The sequence below is a fragment of the Bison bison genome, unplaced genomic scaffold, assembly GCF_000754665.1.
Source record: "Bison bison bison isolate TAMUID 2011002044 unplaced genomic scaffold, Bison_UMD1.0 scf7180017864492, whole genome shotgun sequence".
Lineage (NCBI taxonomy): Eukaryota > Metazoa > Chordata > Mammalia > Artiodactyla > Bovidae > Bison > Bison bison.
Window position 1 is genome coordinate 2,143,048 of NW_011495051.1, and position 23,307 is coordinate 2,166,354.

General features: G+C 44.2%; 2 protein-coding genes across 2 annotated transcripts in view; both read left to right on the top strand.

Moving 5' to 3' along the window:
• The first annotated feature begins 740 nt into the window (after nucleotides 1-740).
• ZNF554 (zinc finger protein 554) lies at nucleotides 741-12,535 on the top strand. Its single transcript, XM_010863631.1, has 5 exons — nucleotides 741-785; nucleotides 7,955-8,032; nucleotides 8,487-8,613; nucleotides 9,068-9,259; nucleotides 11,069-12,535. Exons 2-5 carry the CDS (start codon nucleotides 8,000-8,002, stop codon nucleotides 12,250-12,252), a joined length of 1,536 nt encoding a protein of 511 aa, XP_010861933.1. The 5' UTR covers nucleotides 741-785; nucleotides 7,955-7,999; the 3' UTR covers nucleotides 12,253-12,535.
• A 10,388-nt stretch (nucleotides 12,536-22,923) lies between these two features.
• Nucleotides 22,924-23,307, top strand: part of LOC105005588 (zinc finger protein 555-like) — an 11,718-nt gene continuing 11,334 nt past the window's right edge. Inside the window, exon 1 of the mRNA XM_010863632.1 lies at nucleotides 22,924-23,064. Coding sequence (XP_010861934.1) covers nucleotides 23,062-23,064 — 3 coding nt within the window. The 5' untranslated portion in view covers nucleotides 22,924-23,061. The remainder of the gene's footprint in view (nucleotides 23,065-23,307) is intronic.

Consider the following 23,307-nt stretch of genomic DNA (forward strand, 5'->3'; position numbering starts at 1 on the left):
GGACCGGATGCCATGATCTTCGTTTTCTGAATGTTGAGCTTTAAGCCAACTTTTTCACTCTCCACTTTCACTTTCATCAAGAGGCTTTTGAGTTCCTCTTCACTTTCTGCCATAAGGGTGGTGTCATCTGCATATCTAAGGTTATTGATATTTCTCCCAGCAATCTTGATTCCAGCTTGTGTTTCTTCCAGTCCAGCATTTCTCATGATGTACTCTGCATATAAGTTAAATAAACAGGGTGACAATATATAGCCTTGACAGACTCCTTTTCCTATTTGGAACCAGTCTGTTGTTCCATGTCCAGTTCTAACTGTTGCTTCCTGACCTGCATACAAATTTCTCAAGAGGCAGATCAGGTGGTCATAGTGCTGAATATACTGAATTTTCGCCCTTATTTTTTTTTAGGCCATGCCACGCGGCATGTGGGCCCCAGTCCCCCGACCAGGAGTCGAACCTGTGCCCCCTGCAGTGGCAGCGGGGAGTCCACTACACCACCACTCGATTTTCTCCTTTAGTGAAGAAATTTGTGCATGCGCCTGAGTTGCTCCAAGAGCAGGCGTGTGCGACTGGAATATGAGGACGTCCTCTGAGGCAGGAGGTATCTCAATCCTGAAGAGACACCGCCCGCCCATAGAGGGTGCTGTGACTCAACTCGGCTGCCTCCAGGGGACAGAGACGCAGGATCGCGCCCGGAGCCTTCTGGGACTTGTAGTTCATGGCCTTGTGGTGCGCAAGCGCACTGCCGAATCCATCGTGAGCGCGCGTCCCCGGGCGACAACGGCGGTGTGAGTTAACTGGGGTCGCCGATGGGGGGCGCGGGCAGGCCGGGTGCTTACGGGTCCCCGGGTCGCGCTGCACTGAGCGCCTCCTCCGCGGCGGGACTCGGGTAGACTAGGCTTGCGCTGTGGGTTATCTTCGCCCACACCTGGGACCGCAGCACCCACGCATCTTTCATCCGGGCCGCGCAGACAGGATGTGGCCCCCGAGCCTGGCCCCCGCGCCTGTGCGGGTAGTTAGGCTATCAGGGGTCGGGATGGGGTCTGGGGAGGGGTCCCTAGCGGGAGGGATGGCCTGGACTGTTACCCTTGGGTTTGCTCCACCTGTCACACTGCAGGCGCAAAGAAGAGTCAGAGAAGTCGGGCAGCTTGCACCTGCCCTGTGAAACAGTCCAGCACCTACTCTGTGAAAATACCCCTGCACGACAGGTCCGTGGGGGCAAACTGTGCTGTGAGGTAAATGGAGCTCTCAGAGGCCTAATGTTACAGTACAAGGATATGGAGTAAACCGAACGTCCAGACTCCTGCATGTAGACTCACTGGGCGCTTGGGCAAACCCAGGGAGGAGGTCTGACCTTGGGTGGTTCATCCCCCTTGGAGGGGTGATACTGGGCAGTGTCTGAGGCCGTCTGTGGTTGTCAGGACCTGGGGGCTCCTGGCATGGAGGGGATGAAACCAGGGATGCTGCTCCACACCCCACAATGCCCAGGACGCCCCTCAGAGAACGATCCAGCCCCAGTGTAGGTGTCAAGGAGGAAAGACCCTGGCTTAGCCTTAGCATTGTGATTCTAGTGAGACGCTATCAAGGGTCTACTCCACTGGTACCCAGACACCCCTGCTCAGGAATGAGGTCGCAGCAGAACATTCTGCCAATGCCTCCTGTTCCCTGGGATGGATTGCATTTTTCCCTGCCAGGAAGCCCTCATCAGCCCTTTCTTGTGGAGAAAGGACAGAGTTTCAGTGGTTTGAACCCTGAAAGGGAAGACCCTGAGGCAGGTGCCAGAGGCCTAGGTAAATGAGGGCCAAACGGGGTCACAGACATCAACCACAAGGGAGGGGGAATCCCTTGAACCACGGAAGGGTGGGAGTGGATTGGTTGAAAGAGCTTGAAAGGGATAGGGGGTCCTGAACTCATTACCATCAGATGCAATTTAAAGTCCCAAGAGCAGATAGATCAAGATGTCACAGGGCTCTGGTCCCCCTGAAGCCTCCAGGGGACGGTCCTTTCTGCCTCTTCCAGCCTCCTGTGGTGGCCGTCAGTCCTTGGTGTCTCTTAGCTTGTGGCTGCATCACTCCAGTCTCTGCCTCTTTTGTCCCATGGCCTTCTCCCTGTGTGTTTCTCTTTAAAAAAAATTTTTTTTAATTTTTCTGGCTGTACTAGGTCTTAATTGAAGCATTCAATATCTTTAATTGCACATGTGGGATCTAGTTCCCTGACTTGGGATCAAACCCAGGCCCCCTGCATTGGAAGTGTGGAGTCTTAGACACTGGATCACCAGGGAAGTCACATGTCTATTTTTTCCCCATTAAAAATTTTTATTTATTTATTTTTGTCTGAGCTGGGTCTTCATTGCTATGCATGGGCTTTCTCTAGTTGTGGTGAGTGGTGGTATGCAGGCTTCTTATTGTGGTGACTTCTCTTGTGAAGCATGGGCTCTAGGGTGAGTGGGCTTCAGCAGTTGTGGCACACAGGCGCAGTTGCTCTGAGGCATGTGGGATCCTCCTGGATTGGGGATGGAACCTATGTTCCCTGCATTGGCAGGCAGACTTCCAACCACTGGACCACCAGGGAAGTTTCAGCATTTAAACTCTCAGTTGTGGCATGTGGGATCTAGTTCCCTGACCAGGGATTGAACCTGGACCCCTGCATTGGGAGCACAGAGTCTTAATCACCAGACCACTGGGAAGTCTGTGTGTCTTTTTTAAAGACACCAGTCATATTGCATTAGGACACTCTCTACCCCAGTATGACCTCAGTTCAGTGCAGTTCAGTTGTTCAGTCGTGTCCAACTCTTTGTGACCCCATGGACTGCAGCATGCCAGGCCTCCCTGTCCATCACCAGCTCCCGGAGCTGACTCAAACTCATGTCCATTGAGTCAGTGATGCCATCCAACCATCTCATCCTCTGTTGTCCCATTCTCCTTTCACCTTCAATCATTCCCAGCATCAAGGTCTTTTCAAATGAGTCAGTTCTTTGCATCAGGTGGCCAAAGGATTGGAGTTTCAGCTTCAGCATCAGTCCTTCCAATGAGTATTCAGGACTGATTTCCTTTAGGATGGACTGATTGGTTCTCCTTCCTGTCCAAGGGATTCTCAAGAGTCTTCTCCAGCACCACAGTTCAAAAGCATCAATTCTTTGGCACTCAGCTTTCTTTATAGTCCAACTCTCACATCCATACATGACTACTGGAAAAACCAAAGCTTTGACTAGATGGACCTTTGTTGGCAAAATAATGTCTCTGCTTTTTAATATGCTGTCTAAATTGATCATAACTTTTCTTCCAAGAAACAAGCATCTTTTAATTTCATGGCTGTAGTCACCATCTACAGTGATTTTTGCTAAGTCACTTCAGTCGTGTCCGACTCTGTGCGACCCCATAGATGGCAGCCCACCAGGCTCCCCCGTCCCTGGGATTATCCAGGCAAGGACACTGGAGTAGGCTGCCATTTCCTTCTCCAATGCATGAAAGTGAAAAGTGAAAGGGAAGTCACTCAGTCGTGTCTGACTCTTCGTGACCCCTGGACTGCAGCCTACCAGGCTCCTCCGTCCATGGGATTTTCCAGGCAAGAGTACTGGAGTGGGGTGCCATCGCCTTCTCCACAGTGATTTTGGAGCCCCCCAAAATAAAGTCTGTCACTGTTTCCATTGTTTACCCATCTATTTGCCATGAAGTGATGGGATCTGATGCCATGATCTTAGTTTTCTGAATGTTGAGCTTTAAGCAACTTTTTCACTCTCCTCTTTCACTTTCATCAAGAGGCTCTTTATTTCTTCTTCGCTTTCAGCCATAAGGGTGGTGTCATCTGCATATCTGAAGTTATTGGAATGTCTCCAAGCAATCTTGATTCCAGTTTGTGCTTCATCCAGCCCAGCATTTCTCGTGATGTACTCTGCATAAAAGTTAAATATGTAGGGTGACAATATACAGCCTTGATATACTCCTTTCCCAATTTGGAACCAGTCTGTTGTTTTATGTCCAGTTCTAACTGTTGCTTCTTGACCTGCATACAGATTTCTCAGGAGTCAGGTCAGGTGGTCTTGTTTTCCCATCTCTTTCAGAATTTTCCACAGTTTGTTGTGATCCACACAGTCAAAGGCTTTGGCATAGTTAATGAAGCAGAAGTAGATGTTTTTCTGGAACTTGCTTTTTTGATGATCCAGCGGATGTTAGCGATTTGATCTCTGGTTCCTCTGCCTTTTCTAAGTCCAACTTGAACATCTGGAATTTCATGGTTCATGTACTGTTGAAGCCTGGCTTGGAGAATTTTGAGCATTACTTTGCTAGCGTGTGCTGCTGCTAAGTCGCTTCAGTCGTGTCCGACTCTGTGTGACCCCATAGATGGCAGCCCACCAGGCTCCCCCATCCCTGGGATTCTCCAGACAAGAATATTGGAGTGGGTTGCCATTTTCTTCTCCAATGCATGAAAGTGAAAAGTGAAAGTGAAGTCGCTCGGTCGTGTCCGACTCTTAGTGACCCCATGGACTGCAGCCTACCAGGCTCCTCCATCCATGGGATTTTCCAGGCAAGAGTACTGGAATGGGGTGTCATTGCTAGCATGTGAGATCAGTGCAATTTTGCAGTAGTTTGAGCATTCTTTGGGATTGGAATAAAAACTGATCTTTTCCAGTCCTGTGACCACTGTTGAGTTTTCCAAATTTGCTGGCATATTGAGTGCAGCACTTTCACAGCATCATCTTTTAGAATTTGAAATAGCTCAACTGGGATTCCATCACCTCCACTAGCTTTGTTCATAGTGACGCTTCCTAAGGTCCACTTGACTTTGCATTCTAGGATGTCTGGCTTTAGGTGGGTGATCACACCACTGGTTATCTGGGTCATGAAGATCTTTTTTGTATAGTTTTTCTGTGTATTGTTGCCACCTCTTTTTAGTATCTTCTGCTTCTGTTAGGTCCATACCATGTCTGTCCTTTATTGTGCCCATCTTTGTATGAAATGTTCCCTTGGTATCTCTGATTTTCTTGGAGAGATCTATAGTCTTTGCTATTCTCTTGTTTTCCTCTATTTCTTTGCACTGATCACTGAGGAAGGCTTTCTTATCTCTCCTTGCTATTCGTTGGAACTCTGCATTCAAATGGGTATATCTTTCCTTTTCTCCTTTGCCTTTTACTTCCCTTTTTTCAACAGCTACTTGTAAGGCCTTCTCAGACAGCCATTTTGCCTTTTTGCATTTCTTTTTCTTGGGGATGGTCTTGATCCTTGCCTCCTGTACAATGTCACGAACCTCCGTCCATAGTTCTTCAGGCACTCTATCTATCAGATCGAATCCCTTGAATCTATTTGTCACTTCCACTGTAAAATCGTAAGGGATTTGATTTAGGTCATACCTGAATGGTCTAGTGGTTTTCTCTACTTTCTTCAATTTAAGTCTGAATTTGGCAATAAGGAGTTCATGATCAGAGCCACAGTCAGCCTGCAGTCTTGTTTTTGCTGACTGTATAGAGCTTCTCCATCTTTGGCTGCAAAGAATATAATCAATCTGATTTCGGTGTATGACCTCATCTTAACTAATCACCTCTGCAAAGATCCTATCTATAGATAAGGTCGAATTCACAGCTACTGGGGGTCAAGACTTAGAGGACATGATTCAGCCCACGCCAGTCTTATCATGAGCAGGTGTTTCCCCAGGTTAAGTATTGTGTGTCCCAGGGGGCACCCATCAGCAGATGTTTCCCCAGGGTAAAGTATCATGTGTCCCATCACCTGACACAACCATGAGGCGTGGCTCAGCATGGCATCCTGCACCCATAGCTCCCACCCCCCACGTGGAGGGGGTCAGAGCCAGCTCTCAGGAAAAGAATTTGCATCACATCCCCTCTGGTCCCTAATGGATCTTGTGAAAGCTGCCACAATTTTTAGATTTTTAAACTTTTCTATTTTTAAAACTTGTACTGATTTACTTACTTATTTGGGCTGCGGTGAGTCTTCATTGCTGTATGCGGGCTGTCTCTAGTTGTGGCGCACAGGCTTTTCATTGCGGTGGCTTCTCTTGTTGTGGCACGTGGGCTGTGGAGCACGGGCCTCAGTAGTTGTGGTGGTTGTTTTTCACAGTGGCTACACCATTTTCCATTCCCACTAGCAATGTGTGAGAGTCTCCCATCCTTGGCGATACTCATTACTATCTTTTTAAATTTATTTTTTAATTGGAGTATGTGTATGCATGCTAAGTCACTTCAGTCCTGTCTGACTTTTTGTGACCCTATGGATCATAGCTCGCCAGGCTCCTCTGCCCCTGGGATTCTCCAGGCAAGAAGAAATGGGTTACCATGCCTTCCTCCAGGGGATTTTTCCGACCCAGGTATGGAAACCATGTCTCTTACGTCTCTTGCAGGAAGGAAGGACCCTCACTTGGAGCCTTTGTGGGGGATGGGTCCTGCCATACCTAAATCTCAGACTTCTCACCTCCCTGGAAGAAAATAAATTTGTGCTGTTTTAAGCATCCCAATTGTGTAGTCATTTGTCATAGCACCCTGGGACGCTAGTACAGAGTGTTTCACAGTAGAACTTGTGTGCCTCTAAGACCTGGTATCTTCTGGTATCTTCATCCAGAAAATGGAGCCACTGAGACTTCCCTGGTGATCCAGTGGTTAGGATTCTGAGTTTTCACTGCAGGGGGCAGCGTTTTGATCCCTGGTCAGGGAACTCGGATCCCACACACTGTGTGCCACACAGCACGGCCAAGAAAACAAATAAAACCCACAGAAAATGGAGCCATTAAGACCCCTGGCTTGTCCTGGTGAAACTGATTGGTGTCATTTCAGGGGGGCTCTGTAGAACTCCGGTACCACTGAAAGATAATGTTTCAGTGCAGAGAAGAATTCAGCAAGAGCAAAGTGATAGATAAGTGATTTATTAGAATAGGTTGCTTATGAGGCTTACAAGTAGGCACATGAGAAATGCTGTGAGAACTTAGTGGGCTTCAGTTTTAAAATGGGGAGGGGAAGAAGACTTTCTTTGTCTTTCTTGAGTAGACATCATGCTTCCATCATCAGCATCTATTCCTCCAGGTTGAGCAGGGGAGTTTTCTTGTCCCTGTGTGGTCAAGCTAGGTCCACAAATGATTGTTTTTCCATGTGTGCAGAGAGCATGTTGTAGGGATCATTAATTTACTGAGCTCACTGGGCAGAATGTGGGGCTCATGCCACCATTGTTTTATCGTTTGGGGGTATGTCTCATGCTCCTGGTTACATGGTTTTGTTGTCAAGAAGGCCTACTTGGTTTAGTAGCTAAACTGAAAAGTTGTTGCTGAACCATGTAAAGACACTGGGATCCCTGGCCTCCAGAGGAGAAGAATTCAATCCAGGGCCAGAGGCGAGGCTTGATTATTCACAGCTTTTGTGTAATAAAGTTTTATTAAAGTATAAAGAAGATAGAGAAAGCTTCTGACATAGACATCAGAAGGGGGTAGAAAGAGTACCCGCTTGCTAGTGTTAGCAATGGAGTTATATACTCTCCAATGAATCCAAAGAATGTCTGGAGGTTGTAAATACCTCACCAGACCTACTCCCATAATTTACATTTTAAGATAACAGAATTAGCCAGAAGGTTTAATCCAGAGACTGTCCTCAGGCAGGATACATAATCCTAAGGAATGTAGAGGAAAAAAAGTTTGTCCTTTCTTCCTCCTTGAGAATTCCAGACCCCTCTCTTCTTGGGGACTCCTAGACTTCTTATCAACCTGCCTAGGAAATGACTCTCTCAAAACAAACCTGCTTTCTTGAGTAATCACTAACCTACAGGGGTCTTCCATGTTTTTGTACTTCCAATCCCCTAGTGGGATTAATATTTGATCACCTACTTTGTCCCTTCATTCTGTTCACATCACTGGCTTCCATGACTCTCCTCTGTGTTGTATGTGTGACCTCAAGTGGTGGAGAGGACTCTGGGGTCTGGGACAGGCCAGATCCAGTCTTCACTCTGCATTTTCCCTCTCCCAGCCCTGCCTGCCCAGGAACCTGCTTTTGCCCAGGAGGGAGGACAGAATGGCTGCTGAGTGCCTGCTCCCCTGGCCCCAGGTGAGTGGGACTTCCTCTCCCCTGAAAGGCACCCAGCGTGTCCAGAGGGACACACCTGTCAGACATGGAGCGCCCTTGCCTTTTGGGAAAGGAGGAGAATTTGTCATGAGTGTCTGGGTGTAGGCATTCAGGTGGCTCTTATGTATGAGGAGGAGGTCCCTTATCCCTTCAGGAGGACTGTGCCTCCTTCCTGGGCTCCAAGCATCTCTGAAGACCCCGAAGTTTCTCCCATAGAGCAGGGAGGGGTGCCCCAAGGTGCCATCCTCTTTAAAATGCACACATATGTATTTTTTTTAATTGTGGTGAAATAGGGCAGGGAAGCCTGGCATGCTGCAGTCCATGGAATGGCAAAGAGTCGGACATGACTGAGCAACTAACACCTTCACTTTACTTTCTCTGGACATTGGTTGGTGGTGGGGGGGCGTTCTTGAGCTGATCCATCGTGATATTTTAGGAGGTGGTGACCTTCAAGGATGTGGCCGTGGACTTCTCCATGGAGGAGTGGGAGCTGCTGGACCCTGGTCAGAGGAAGCTCTACAGAGATGTGATGCTAGAGACCTGTGGGAACCTGGCCTCTGTGGGTAAGACCAGCTGGTCCTTCTGTGTCCGTCAAGTCATGTTTGTTTAGCATCTACTGCACGTCAAGAACTATGCTAGGAAGTAGGGATTTACTGGTAAATGAGACATGCATGGTTCCTGCGCTTGTGATGTCTCCTGTAGGGCAAATGGTCTGATTCTTTCAGTATATGGCAGCCCGTGCCACTGTAGAAATGTAGTTGAGGTGTTGATAACATCTCTTGTTTCACTAGTGCCACCTGGAAAGCCCTTAAAAATTTTATGGACATTTTAATAGGTATAAAGTGGTATCCACTGTGGTTTTGATTTGTGTTTTCCTAATGACTAGTGATATTGAGTATCTCTTCATGTGTTTACTGGGCCATTTGTATCTCTGAAGAAGTGTATGATCATTTTTTAAATTAGGAAAATACAATCTTTAGCTTGGTCTTTGTGTTACCTCTCCCATGTCTCTTTCAGAAGCCTTGAGGAACCAGAGAACCAATTCAGGCTTTGAGGATGGCACCATATGCCTAGCATCAGCCTCTCAAGTTACCACTTTTTCTCTGTGGACGGCATATTCACTCTTTCAACCAGTGGTATCTTTCCACCTGGAGCAAGGAGAAGCCATGTGGATGGCAGGGAAAGGAACTTTGCGAGCTTCATATTCAGGTGCGAAGCAGGCAGATATGGCCCACTGGGATGGGGACAGTGTCTGGGGGCTCCTGGTCATAGGTCCCTCCACAGAGACCCTAATTGTCTAAGGAGAAGGCTGAGGTGCTTGGCTGTTTCTTCCCATTGTGCCTTTAGTTTATCTCCCAGCAACCTTCTGCCATGAACCAACTTCCACTAACCCTCTAGGTGCAGAGAAAAACATCCCTTTTCCTTCTGGAAGCAATTCTACCTGTGTTTCCTGTTTCATCTCTTCCCTCTCTGCTTTATTGATAATTTTTTCCCTCTTCCATTCTTTTTTTTCTCCTCACTCTTATTTTTTTTAAAAATTATTGGAGTCTAGTTTATGCATAATATTTTGTGTTAGCTTCAGGTGTACAGCAAAGTATTTCAGTTATACATGTACATGTATCTATTCTTTTTCAGATTCATTTCCCATATAGGTTATTATAGAATATTGAGTAGTGTTCCCTGTGCTATACAGTAGGTCTTTGTTAGTTATCTATTTTATATGTAGTATTGTATATATGTCAATCCCAATCTCCCAATTTATCCTCCTCCACCCCTTTTACCCCATAACCATAAGTTTGTTGTTTACATCTGTGACTCTATTTCTGTTTTGTAAATAATTTCATTTCTACCACTTTTTTTTAGATTTCACATAAGAGCAATATCATATTTTTGTCCTTCTCTGACTTACTTCACTCAGTATGACAATCTTCAGGTTCATCTACATGGCTACAAATGGCATTATTTCATCCATTTTTATGGCTGAGTGATATTCCAGTGTATATATGTACAGCATCTTTATCTATTCATCTGTCAATGAACAATTTAGGTTGTTTGTATGTCTTGGCTATTGTGAATAGTGCTGCTGTGAATATTGGGGTGCATGTATCTTTTCAAACTATGGTTTTCTCCAGGTGTATGCCCAGGAGTGGGATTGCTGGGTCATATGGTAGCTCTATTTTCAGTTGTTTAAGGAACCTCCTTACTGTTCTCCATAGTGAAGTGAAGTGAAGTCGCTCAGTTGTGTCTGACTCTTTGCGACCCCATGGACTGTAGCTTACAAGGCTCCTCTGTCCATGGAATTTTCCAGGCAAGAGTACTGGAGTGGGTTGCCATTTCCTTCTCCAGGGGATCTTCCCGACCCAGGGATCGAACCTGGGTCTCCCGCATTGCAGGCAGACACTTTACTGTCTGAGCCACCAGGGAAGCCCTGTTTTCCATAGTAGATGCACCGGTTTACATTCCCACCAACAGTGTAGGAGGGTTCCCATTTCTTCACACCCTCTCCAGCATTTATTATCTGTAGATTTTTGATGATGGCCATTCTGACTGAGCTTGTATCTCATCATAGTTTTGATTTGCATTTCTCTAATAATTAGTGATGTTGAGCATAATTTTTTTTGGGGGGGTACATGCTGCACAACTTGCAAGATCTTAGTTCCCTGACTAGAGACTGTACCCAGGCCTTTGGCAGTGAGAGCATTAAGTCCCAACCATTGAACTGCCAGAGAATTCACAATGTTGAGCATCTTTTCATGTGCTTTTTGCCATATGTCTGTCTTATTTCCTCTGCAATCTTATTCTCTCCCCTTTCTTTCCACATTTACTTTTTGCTCCACCAGTATTCTGATCCATCTTTCCTTCACCTTGCCTTCCTCCATGTTAAAAGCTGATGTTTGAACATGAATCCACAGGTCCTTTGTATATGTTGGAAATGCTTTTTTTGTTGTTGTTGAAAATAATTTTGTCCTGCTTTTCTTTCTTCCCCCTGCCCCCCACCCAACCTTCAATTTATTTCAGATTGGGAGACTAAACTGAGAAGCCAACAGTCAGTTTACAAGAAGGTGGTTTTGGAGGAAGAACCACTTGGGGGTATGAATATTACAAAGCTCCCCAGAGAGGACTGGGGTTATACTGAATCTGAGGGGAACTGTGAAGACTTCCAGAGGCTTTTGAGGCAAATGGGGTACCCCCAGATAGTAGCATTTTCTCAAGAGAAGCCTATTGACTGGTATGAATTTGGGGAAAACTGTAACCTGAGTTCAGAACTTGTTTTATCACGAGATTCTATAGGAAGACATTTTTATGACTATGACTTAGCTATTGCGAGTTTGGTATCTGATCCATTCTTAAACCATCATCAGATGGGATATCCAGACCAGAGACCTGGTGAAAGTATTAAATGTGGAAAAGATCTCAGCCAAAACATTCACCTTATTCCACATGAAAGAACTCAAATGGGAGAGAGAATTTCTGCATATGCAGAAAGTGGGAAATCATTTAATCATGGTATGGCAATTACCATACAAAACAGAATCAATACAGTGGAGAAACCCTATGAATGTCACCAGTGTGGGAAAGTATTTAACCGGAGGCATTCCCTGAGTGAGCATCAGAGAATCCACACAGGAGAGAGACCATTTGAGTGTCAGGAATGTGGGAGAGCCTTTACACACAGCTCAACCCTCACTCGGCATTTGAGAACTCATACTGGAGAAAAGCCTTATGCATGCCATGAATGTGGGAAAGCCTTCAACAGGATTTCATCTCTTACCCAACATCAGAGGATCCACACAGGGGAAAAGCCCTATCAATGTGAAGACTGTGGGAAATCCTTCTGCCAGAGTTCTTACCTGATCCTGCACAAGAGAACGCACACAGGCGAGAAGCCCTATGAGTGTAATAAATGTGGAAAAGCCTTCAGTGACCGTTCATCTCTCAACCAACATGAACGGACTCACACTGGCAAGAACCCCTATGAGTGTAATCAGTGTGGAAGGGCCTTCAGCCAGAGGTCTTCCCTGGTTCGGCATGAGAGAACCCACACTGGAGAGAAGCCATATCTCTGTAGTGAATGTGGGAAAGCCTTCAGCCAGAGCTCCTCCCTTATCACACACCAGAAAACTCACAATAGTCAGAAAACCTATAAAATAATTGATTGTGGGAAAGCTTTCTACCAGAGCTGCCACCTTGTTGGATTTTAGAGCTTGCTTGCTGCCTTGTGATGTACTGTTTAGCACTCTACCCTGTGGGTGTGTTCAGACTTTGCCCCTCTTAGGTACTGTTTCTGAAGTAGACTTAGTCCTCATTCTTGAATTAAAGCACTGAAGTCCAGATCTGAGAAGGGACCTTATAAGAGGGAGAAATTGCCATTGAACTATGTCCAACAAGTGCCACCCTCTTGGAAAAGATCAGTAAATGGATTGGGAATTTGCTGAGAATTACCATATTGATTTAGTTGTTCAAACAAGGGATATTCTGTTTCAACTTTTTGTTTCAATAATCTGTTTTAATATTTTGCTTAATCATTTTGCCTTTCTTGGTCACTTAGCTAGGTCCTGACTTGTCTCACACACTACTATAGCAATGCAGAGTGTATGTTAAGATAGAAAATGCTACCATAATTGAAAAGGACACGTGTACCTCAATGTTCATTGCAGCACTATTTACAATAACTAAGACATGGAACTCACCTAGATGTCCATCAACAGATGAATGGATAAAGAAGTTGTGCTACATATACACAATGGAATATTACTCAGCCATGAAAAGGAACACATTTGACTCAGTTCTAATAAGGTGGATCAACCTAGGGCCTATTATACAGAGTGAAGTAAGTCAGAAAAACAAATATCATATATTAATACATATATATGCAATCTAGAAAAACGGTACTGATGAACCTATCTTCAGGACAACAATAGAGACACAGACATAGAAACAGACTTTGGACATATGAGTGGAAGGAGAGAGTGGGACGAATTGAGAGAGTAGCATTGAAACATATACATTACCATATGTAAAATTAGATAGTCAGTGGGAATTTACTATATGACTCGGGGAACTCAAACAGGCTCTGTGACAATCTAGAGAGGTGAGATTGGAGTAGGGGGTGGGAAGAAGGTTCAAGAGGGAGGGGACATATGTACACATATGGGTGATCCATATTGATATGAGGCAGAAGCCAACACAATAATGTAAAGCAATTATCCTCCAATTTAAAATAAATTTAAATAAAAATTAATATTCAAGTAAAAAAAATACTTTGGTTGTAAGGTGAAAGGAAAGAATGCAAAGTAGTATGTGTAATTCTATCCAGTGAAGTCAAAATGTTACATACAAGGGAAAAGGGTAGACAGTGACTGGAGAAAAGAATTGAGTTTTATTTGTTAGGGTCGTCTGATTATGTGTGATTTCCTGCCTTTGCCATTTCATTTTGTATTGCTAGCATCATTTTGACAATAAGAAAAAAACAAACGACTCCAAGGGTTACTGAGTTTCAGTGATCAGTTGGAGGGGGACTATGGATACCAAGATGTCAAGGATACAATGAAGTAGGTCTTGGGACATGGAGGTGAAGTGACCTTTGCTGGCCTGGGGGGAAACTGTGAGATCTAGTTGCCAGAGTGTGGATATGCATCACCCTCATCATTAACATTTATTGGGTCCTTACTATATTCCCAGCACCACTCGAACTCCTGTATGTGTTCTCTCATTTTATCTTCTCAAAAACAGCATGAGAGTAACTTTTCATATCTTCATATTAAAAAAAGGAGAAACAAAAATAAGGTACCCTACCCAAACTCACCCAACTAGCAAGTAGTGGGATCTAGATTTGAACTTGAGCTGGCTATACTAGGCCAGTGTCATATTTGAAAGAAGGAACACAAGGGAGCTATCTTTTCCCAAATTGTCCCTTAAAAAAAAAAAATCACTGAAATGTCATGTGACTCTTCCCCTTTCCCTGGAACTAGCAAGGGAGGCTATGAAGGAGATCTCCAGTCAACTCTTCTCCCACCTAAGTTGGACCTGATCATGTGAATATTATTGCCTGTCCCTGCAAGGAGAGATAAGAAAGCCTTCCTCAGCGATCAATGCAAAGAAATAGAGGAAAACAACAGAATGGGAAAGACTAGAGATGTCTTCAAGAAAATTAGAGATACCAAGGGAACATTTCATGCAAAGATGGGCTCGATAAAGGACAGAAATGGTATGGACCTAACAAAAGCAGAAGACAGTAAGAAGAGGTGACAAGAATACACAGAAGAACTGTACAAAAAGATCTTGATTCCAGCTTGTGCTTCTTCCAGCCCAGCGTTTCTCATGATGTACTCTGCATATAAATTACAAAAGCAGGGTGACAATATACAGCCTTGACATTCTCCTTTTCCTATTTGGAATCAATCTGTTGTTTAATGTCCAGGTCTAACCGTTGCTTCCTGACCTGCATACAGATTTCTCAGGAGGCAGGTCAGGTGGTCTTGTATTCACATCTCTTTCAGAATTTTCCACAGTTTGTTTTGATCCACACAGTCAAAGGCTTTGGCATAGTCAATAAAGCACAAATAGATGTTTTTCTGGAACTCTCTTGCTTTTTTGATGATCCAGCGGATGTTGGCAATTTGATCTCTGGTTCCTCTGCTTTTTCTAAAACCAGCTTGAACATCTGGAAGTTCACAGTTCACGTATTACTGAAGCCTGGCTTGGAGAACTTTGAGCATTACTTTACTAGCGTGTGAGATGAGTGCAATTGTATGGTAGTTTGAGCATTCTTTGGCATTGCCTTTCTTTGGGATTGGAATGAAAACTGATCTTTTCCAGTCCTGTGGCCACTGCTGTTTTCCAAATTTGCTGGCATGTTGAGTGCAGCACTTTCACAGCATCATCTTTTAGGATTTGAAATAGCTCAACTGGAATTCCATCACCTCCGTAATGCTTCCTAAGACCCACTTGACTTCACATTCCAGGATGTCTGGCTCTAGGTGAGTGATCATACCATCATGATTATCTGGGTTGTGAAGATCTTTTTTATTTTTTTGGACAGTTCTTCTGTGTATTCTTGCCACCTCTTCTTAATATCTTCTGCTTCTATTAGGTCCATACCATGTCTGCCCTTTATTGTGCCCATCTTTGCATGAAATATTCCCTTGGTATCTCTAATTTTCTTGAAGAGATCTATAGTCTTTCCCATTCTATTGTTTTCCTCTATTTCTTTGCACTGATCACTGAGGAAGGCTTTCTTATCTCTCCTTGCTATTTGGAACTCTGCATTCAAATGGGTATGTCTTTCCTTTTCTCCTTTGCTTTTCACTTTTCTTCTTTTCACAGCTATTTGTAAGGCCTCCTCAGACCGCCATTTTGCTTTTTTGCATTTCTTTTTCTTGGGTATGGTCTTGATCCCTGTCTCCTGTACAATGTCACGAACCTCTGTCCATAGTTCATCAGGCACTCTGTCTATCAGATCCAGTCCCTTACATCTATTTGTCACTTCCACTGTATAATCATATAGGATTTGATTTAGGTCATACATGAATTGTGTAGTGGTTTTCCCTACTTTCTTCAATTTAAGTCTGAATTTGGCAATAAGGAGCTCATAATCTGAGCCACAGTCAGCTCCCGGTCTTGTTTTTGCTGACTGTATAGAGCTTCTCCATCTTTGGCTGCAAAGAATATAATCAATCTGATTTAAATGTTGGTCATCTGGTGATGCCCATGTATAGAGTCTTCTCTTGTGTTGTTGGAAGAGGGTGTTTAATATGACCAGTGCATTCTCTTGGCAAAATTCTATTAACATTTGCCCTGCTTCATTCTGTACTCCAAGGCCAACTTTGCCTGTTACCCTCGGTGTTTCTTGACTTCCTACTTTTGCATTCCAGTCCCCTATAATGACAAGGACATCTTTTTGGGGTGTTAGTTCTAAAAGGTCTTGTAGGTCTTCATAGAACCGTTCAACTTCAGCTTCTTTAGCGTTACTGGTCAGGGCATAGACTTGGATTACCGTGATATTGAATGCTTTGCCTTGGAAATGAACAGAGATCATTCTGCGTTTTTGAGATTGCATCCAAGTACTGCATTTCGGACTCTTTTGTTGACTGTGATGGCTACTCCATTTCTTCTACGGGATTCTTGCTCACAGTAGTAGATATAATGGTCGTCTGAGTTAAATTCACCCATTCCAGTCCATTTTAATTCGCTGATTCCTAAAATGTCAATGTTCACTCTTGCCATCTCTTGTTTTACCACTGTGAATTTGCCTTGATTCATGGATTCCAGGTTCCTATGCATATTGCTGTTTACAACATTGAACCTTGCTTCTATCACCAGTCACATCCACAACTGGGTGTTGTTTTTGCTTTGGCTCCCTCTCTTCATTCTTTCTGGAGTTATTTCTCCACTGCTCTCCAGTAGCATATTGGGCACCTATCAACATGGGGAGTTCATCTTTCAGCATCCTATCTTTTTCCCTGTTCATACCGTTCAGCAAGAATACTGAAGTGGTTTGCCATTCCCTTCTCCAGTGGACCACATTTTGTCAGAACTCTCCACCATGACCCATCCATCTCGGGTGGCCCTACACGGCATGGCTTAGTTTCATTGAGTTAGACAAGGCTGTGGTCCATGTGATTAGATTGGTTAGTTTTCTGTGATTGTGGTTTCAGTCTGTCTGCCCTCTGATGCCCTCTCTTAGCACCTACCATCTTACTGGGGTTTTTCTTACCTGGGACGTGGGTTATCTCTTCATGCTGCTCCAGCAAAGCGTAGCCACTGCTCCTTGCCTTGGATGTGGGGTATCTCCTCACGGCCACCACTACTGACCTTGGACGTGGGGTATCTCCTCTCAGCTGCTTGCTGCTCCAGCACTGCGCAGCTACTGCTTGCTGCTCCATATATATGTAGGTATACATATATCCCCTCATTCTTGAACATCCCTCCCACTCCCAATGGCCCTCTCCCCATGTCTACTCCTTTGAATTTCCAAAACTTATTGAGGCATGCTGTGTGCCTTACTATGTGGCCAACTTGTAGAAGTATTTAATAGATCTTGAGGAGCTATATTCAGTTTTTATTATTTGGATCCTGGCATCTTTATTACATCAACCTTGTTAATCAATGTTTCTCAAACTTCCTGTCAGGAGGTTCAGATTTAATAAGTGATAGTTGGAGCCCAGTAATGTGTATTTTTAACTAGCACACCAGTTGGTTTCACTGATGCTCCTTCTTTTTTAGAGACACTTAGAGAAATACTGCTTATCCTTAATTATCCTCAGATTGTTGATTCAAAGATCAGGAGCTCAAGATAATTAACTTACTGTTAATTGTGTTAATTGTACTATTGCTATTGTGCTTAATTTCCCTCGGTATTTATTTTCTGTTGTTTTTCTTCTTTTTCATCTTGTTTTTTGATTTTTTGTTTGTTTGTTTGTTTTCTTTTACTTGGGGTAAATAATTCATGACAGGTCTTCACTGTGAATTATACCCTTTATCATGTTGAAGTGATCTCTTTGCTTTAATCAATAGCACCCCCACCCCCGCTTTTTAGACAAAATTAATGTTAATTTTTCACTTCCTTTAATTTCCACTTTTAAAATACCATGTCCTTCAATTTTAGCATAAAATTGTAATTTGTTCTAAAATTCTTCTCTTAGTGGATATATTTATGCCAATCATTGCTATAATAGATGTTTTTGGCTTTAATTCTCCTAATATGTTTTGTCATTTCCCTTATTCTGACACTTTTTTTTTTCCTTTCTTTTACTCTGTTGTCTGTACTGCTGGATTTCTTTCTTTTCTGATCATTTATTATAATTGCTTTCATTTCTTTTGGCACTTTAAAAAATTGAACTAAACATTATAACTCATATATTATAATTTATCAACATGAAGCAGTTTTTGAGAAGAATGTAAAAGTCAAGTTGCAGCATATGTATAATATAATGACTTTTAAAAAAGTATTTGGCTGCACTGGGTTTTAATTGCAGCATGAGGGATCTCTGATCTTCATTGTGACATACAGGCTCTTTAGTTGTGGCATGTGAACTCTTATTTGCAGCCTGTGGAACTGTAGTTCCCCAACCAGGAATTGAACCCAGGCCTCCTCAATTGGGAGTGCAGAGTCTTAGCCACTGGACCACCAAGGAAGTTCAGTATAATGGTATTTTAATGAAATTTGAAAATGTTATATATAGTGAATGGATCTATGTGTATGGCATGGCAATAATAAACACCAAATTTGTGATGATGATTTTTCCTGGGAAGAATCAGAGTGTAATTGGGTCTAGGAGGTAATACACAGGGCATCTGAACTCTATCTGCAATGTTTTCTTTCTTTCAAGAAAGCTGATAGAAGGAGTTCCCTGGTGGTCCAGTGGTTAGAACTCTGTGCTTTCACTGCCAAGGGCTGGGATTCAGTCCCTAGTCAGAGAACTAATATCTTGCAAGTTACAGGGTTTGGCAAAAAAAAAAAAAAATCTAATAGAATATGTGGTAAGTGTGTAGGATTTAATAGAGCTTAACAGGAGATACATAAGCATTCAAAACATTATTCCCTGCCTATTCTGTATGATTCCATGCTCAATTGTGTCTGACTCTTTGCGACCCCATGGACTGTGGCCCACCAGGCTCCTCTGTCCATGGGATTCTTCAGGCAAGAATACTGGAGTGGGTTGCCACTTCCTTCTCCACTGTATTACTGAAATTTTTCAGAATAGCTTTTAAATGCTCCCCCTTCCCCCTATGTTGTAGTTATTATTAATATGTGCCTTCATGAGGAAGGCAGAAATCAACTATGGATACTTACGGTTTGGGATAAAATTTCTAGTCAGAACATCATCTCTGCAAAAAGTGCTACATTTCAAAAACAAATATGCAAAGATGTTCTCTGCACACTGGTCCCATGACTCAGAGGTACTGTCACATTAGCAGAGCCACGTTGAAGGAGCACATGGAAGGTTCAAAAATACCTCAGGAAAGATAAACTTGGAAGAGGAGTTATTTATGCCACTTACTAAGCTACTGTCTCTCCTTCAGACCCATTCTATGACTTACTTGTTGCTGCTGTAACAAATTACCACATAGTTAGTGACTTAAAACAGCCAGTTTATTCTTATCACAGTTCTGGAGGTCAGAAGTCCAAATTCAAAGCGCCAGCAGGGCTGATCCCTCCAGAGGCTCCAGGGGAGCACTGGCTCCTGCATTTTCCAGCTTCTAGAGGCACCGCATCCCTGGCTCATGGCCGGCCCTTCCCTCCATCCTCACAGTCAGCCGCACATCATCTCCAGTCTCTCTCTGCCTCTGACCCTCTCCCTCCCTCTTATAAAGACCCTATAATGACACTGGTGCCCCTGGGGAATCCAGGGTCATCCCCGTCTCAGGGGCCTTAACCTAATCTTTCCTGCAAATTTACAACCTAACATGACATTCACAAGTCCTAGTAGTTAGGATGTGGACATTGTTGGGGACCTTTATCCTGCTGGTTGCACCTACCCTTCAATGAAAGAGGAGAGTGAAAAAAGCTGGTTCAAAACTCAACATTCAAAAAGTAAGATCATGGCATCTGGTCCCATCACTTCATGGCATTAAATGGGGAAACAATGAAAACAGTGACAGACTTTATTTTCTTGGACTCCAAAATCAGTGCAGATGGTGACTGTAGCCACAAAATTAAGATGCTTGCTCCTTGAAAGGAAACCTATGATAAACCTAGACAGCATATAAAAAAGCAGAGACATCACTTTGCAGACCAAAATCCTTATAGTCAAAGCTATGGTTTTTCCAGTAGTCATGTACATACGTGAGAGTTGGACCATAAAGAAGGCTGAGTGCCAAAGAACTGATGCTTTCGAATTGTGGTGCTAAAGAAGGCCCTTGCGAGTTCCTTGGACTGCAAGAAGATCAAACCAGTCTATCCTAAAGCAAATCAAGCTTGAATATTCATTGGAAGGACAGATGCTGAAGCTGAAGCTCTAATACTTTGGCTACCTGATGAGAAGAGCTGACTCACTGGAAAAGACCCTGATGCTGGGAAAGATTGAGGCAGGGGAGAAAGGGAAGACAGAGGATGAGATGGTTGGATGGTATCACCAACTCAATGGATATGAGTCTGAGTAAACTCTGGGAGATAGTGAAGGACAGGGAAGCCTGGCATGCTGCAGTGCATGGGGTCGCAGAGTCAGACACAACTTAGCTGAACACCAAGAGCCCTTCAATTCTTAGCTTTGTGATGTGGGTGGAAATGCTGCAAAGCTGGTTCTGCTTTGCCAGCAGCTTCTGCCAACTGGAGGGAGGGTGGAAGGCTGGAGAGGGGAGAGGGATTTGTCTGCACTGCCCCTTTCACTTCTTGTGTGTTTGAGGAATAATACCTCAGCGTGGCCTGAATATAGCTTGCATCATCTCTAATTTTCCTCAGATAACCACACCTGTTATTTTTCTCTCTTGTGACAATGGGTGTTTTGTGAAGCATTCAGAAGACAGCCTCATTTTTTACCTTAACATGAAATGACATATTCTTTATGTGTGATGCTCACAGAATACATCTCTGAATATGTTATGGCAAACAGGAGTGCTTGAGGAGGGTCATGCCATCACCCATTCTTAAGTGTGTGCATGCTCAGTCATGTCTGACTCTTTGTGACCCGTGGACTGTAGCCCACCAGGCCCTTTTGTCCATGGGATTCTCTAGGTAAGAATACTGGAGTGGGTAGCCATTCCCTTCTCCAGGGGATCTTCCCCACCCAGGGATAGAAGCTGTGTCTCTTGCATTGACAAGATTCTTTACCACTTGAGCCCATTGGGAGGTAGGCTTCTAAATTCATGCCTATTTACTGAAACTCAGCATGCATCATTAATCCATATTTTTAAAAGTATATATTTGTAATAGTTTATAAATTCAGTATTTTTGCCTTGAAGCTTTTTTATGTTAATTTTCTTAACACTCATTTTTATGAAAGCATCTAAAACCTTTTTGAAAACCCTATAAAAAGGAATTTTAATTGTATTTATCTTTTGGCCATGCTGAGACTTACAGGATTTTTAGTTCTTCAACCAGGGAATGAATATGGGCCGGTGGCAATGAGAGTGCAGTCCTAACCACTGGGCTTCCAGGGAATTCCCTAAAAAGGAATTTTAAAAATTCTGTCTGTAAATTAAATGACAAGCAATATCAGAGTTTGGACATACACTTAACATCAAATGAGAGAATGTTTCTGAAAGAAGCAGGCATATTAAATGCATTAGATGTTTAGCACCCATCTAGTAAGGGTATTTAGAGTTTTCAGGTCCATCACAAATTTATAGAAGTATTTTTTATTGTTGTTTTATATTAGTTAAGGTAGGAATTCAATTGCCTCAGGGATATCATAGCCTTAAAAAACCTTTTAAAAAAATATTGTGGCAAAAACCACGTGGGTTTCCCCAGTGGCTCAGCAATAAAGAATAAGCCTGCAATGCAGGAGACAAGGGTTTGATCCCTGGGTCAGGAAGAGCCCCTGGAGGAATAAATGACAACCCACTTCAGTATTCTTGCAGGGAAAATCCCATGGACAGAGGAGCCTGGTCGGCTATAGTCCATAGGGTCACAAAGAGTTTGACAAGACTGAGCAACTGAGCATGCAGGAAGCAATACACACATAACATGAAATTTACCATCTTAACCATTTTAAAATGTCAGCTGCTAACAGAATTGCGTCTCACAGATAGTACATAAAGGTCCAAACAGAGCCAACCCTTCGCTCTTAAACACATGCGTTGTAAAGTTACTTGATGGATATTTATTGTAATTATTTATGGCTGCATTTAACAAACTTTTCATTCTGTTTGATGCTATTTACACTACTGTATAAAGGAAGCGAATGACAGGAAAAGTCCCACCAATAAATAAATAATCTTCATTTAATTGTGATTTACCTTAAGAATTATGTGATCATCCACTCTTCCTGAGAAGATTCAAAGGACAACGTGCTTTTTCGATGGCTCTGATACTTAAGGGTCGCCAAGAGGCTAGGAATGAAAAGTGTTTCTAATGATTAAAAAAAAAAAAATGTGGTATTAAGTACATTCACACTATTATATAATACCAGACCCTTTTCATTTTCAAAATTCTCTGGGGATACTCTAAAAACCCCATCAGACATAAATTTCCCTGCAGTGCAAAATGTACAGCTGAGAACTGTGATGTCTCACACCTGCGGATATGCTGAGATCAGTCCTGCACGGAGATGGGGCCTGGAAGTCTGACCTTCCACGGGGGATAGTGCCTGGGTTGCTGACCTCAAGGCCCAATAGTGAAGACAAGGATGAAGGGCGGGGCCTCCGCGTGTCAAAAGTCACACGTCAAAATCAAGCAAGACCCCCACTTGCAGAGTGTGATGTTATTTTACACTGAGCGTCTTTGTTCTTAAGTTAAAGGCATGTTTCCACGGTGACCTTAATCCCTACCCCACTTCCGGCCCCAGAGATCACCAGACTCCCTCCTCACCCACGCTGTCCAGTCCTCTCTAGTCCCGGTTCCGGACAGGGACGCCCCTTGTGAAAACTGAGTCAGGACTTCGGGTCCAGGAGGAGGACTTGGGAGGACCCGCCGGCACAGGAGCGAGTTCTGCTCAGAGCTCCGGGGTAGTGGACGGTATCCCTAAGCCTAATCACTCTATAAATCAGAGGGCGGGAAAAATCGGAGGCGTTCGGGCGGGGCCGGAGAATTGTCCAATCAGGGGCACAAGGAGGCGGGTCTCGGGAAACCTTCCAGTCAGGAGCCCCGGCAGTAAAAATGTTAGAAGATTGCCCAATCAGACCGGTGAGGTGTGAAGCATCTCCCAATCATAATCCCGGACGAAGAGAGTGTCAGGAGCATCGTCCAATCAGGGCCGAGGGCGGGCACGCTTCCTGCCCAACAGAGTAGTTCTCTGGGGGCCTTGGCGCTGCTGCGCACCTGCCCTGGGGCCCCAGGTGTCAGGTCCCTGTGGCTCTCACCTGCCCGGGCCGCGGGGAGGACTCCCGGGAGAGCCCAGAGCGGGGAAGAGATGGTGAGTGAGCGGGGCCGGGCTCAACATCGGGAAGGGCTGATTTGAACCAGCTGGAAGCGGTCCCGGGGTAGGGTCCTGGCGTCCTGTCCGGTCCGCGCGTGTGTGTCAGCGGTCTCAGAACTACCCGGGTGACCCGATGCTCACAGGTGCCTTCCGCACGGGGCCCCGAGAACACCAGCCCCTGGTCGGTTCCTCCCAGCGGACAGTCTGCAGGGGCGGGCGGGGAGCTTGGGGAGACCTGCT

Coding starts and splice junctions, on each gene's coding strand:
- ZNF554 (XM_010863631.1), top strand. CDS start 8,000: ATGGCTGCTGAGTGCCTGCTCCCCTGGCCCCAG. Junction 8,033..8,486: donor GCCTGCTCCCCTGGCCCCAG/GTGAGTGGGACT, acceptor GTGATATTTTAG/GAGGTGGTGACCTTCAAGGA. Junction 9,260..11,068: donor TTTGCGAGCTTCATATTCAG/GTGCGAAGCAGG, acceptor AATTTATTTCAG/ATTGGGAGACTAAACTGAGA.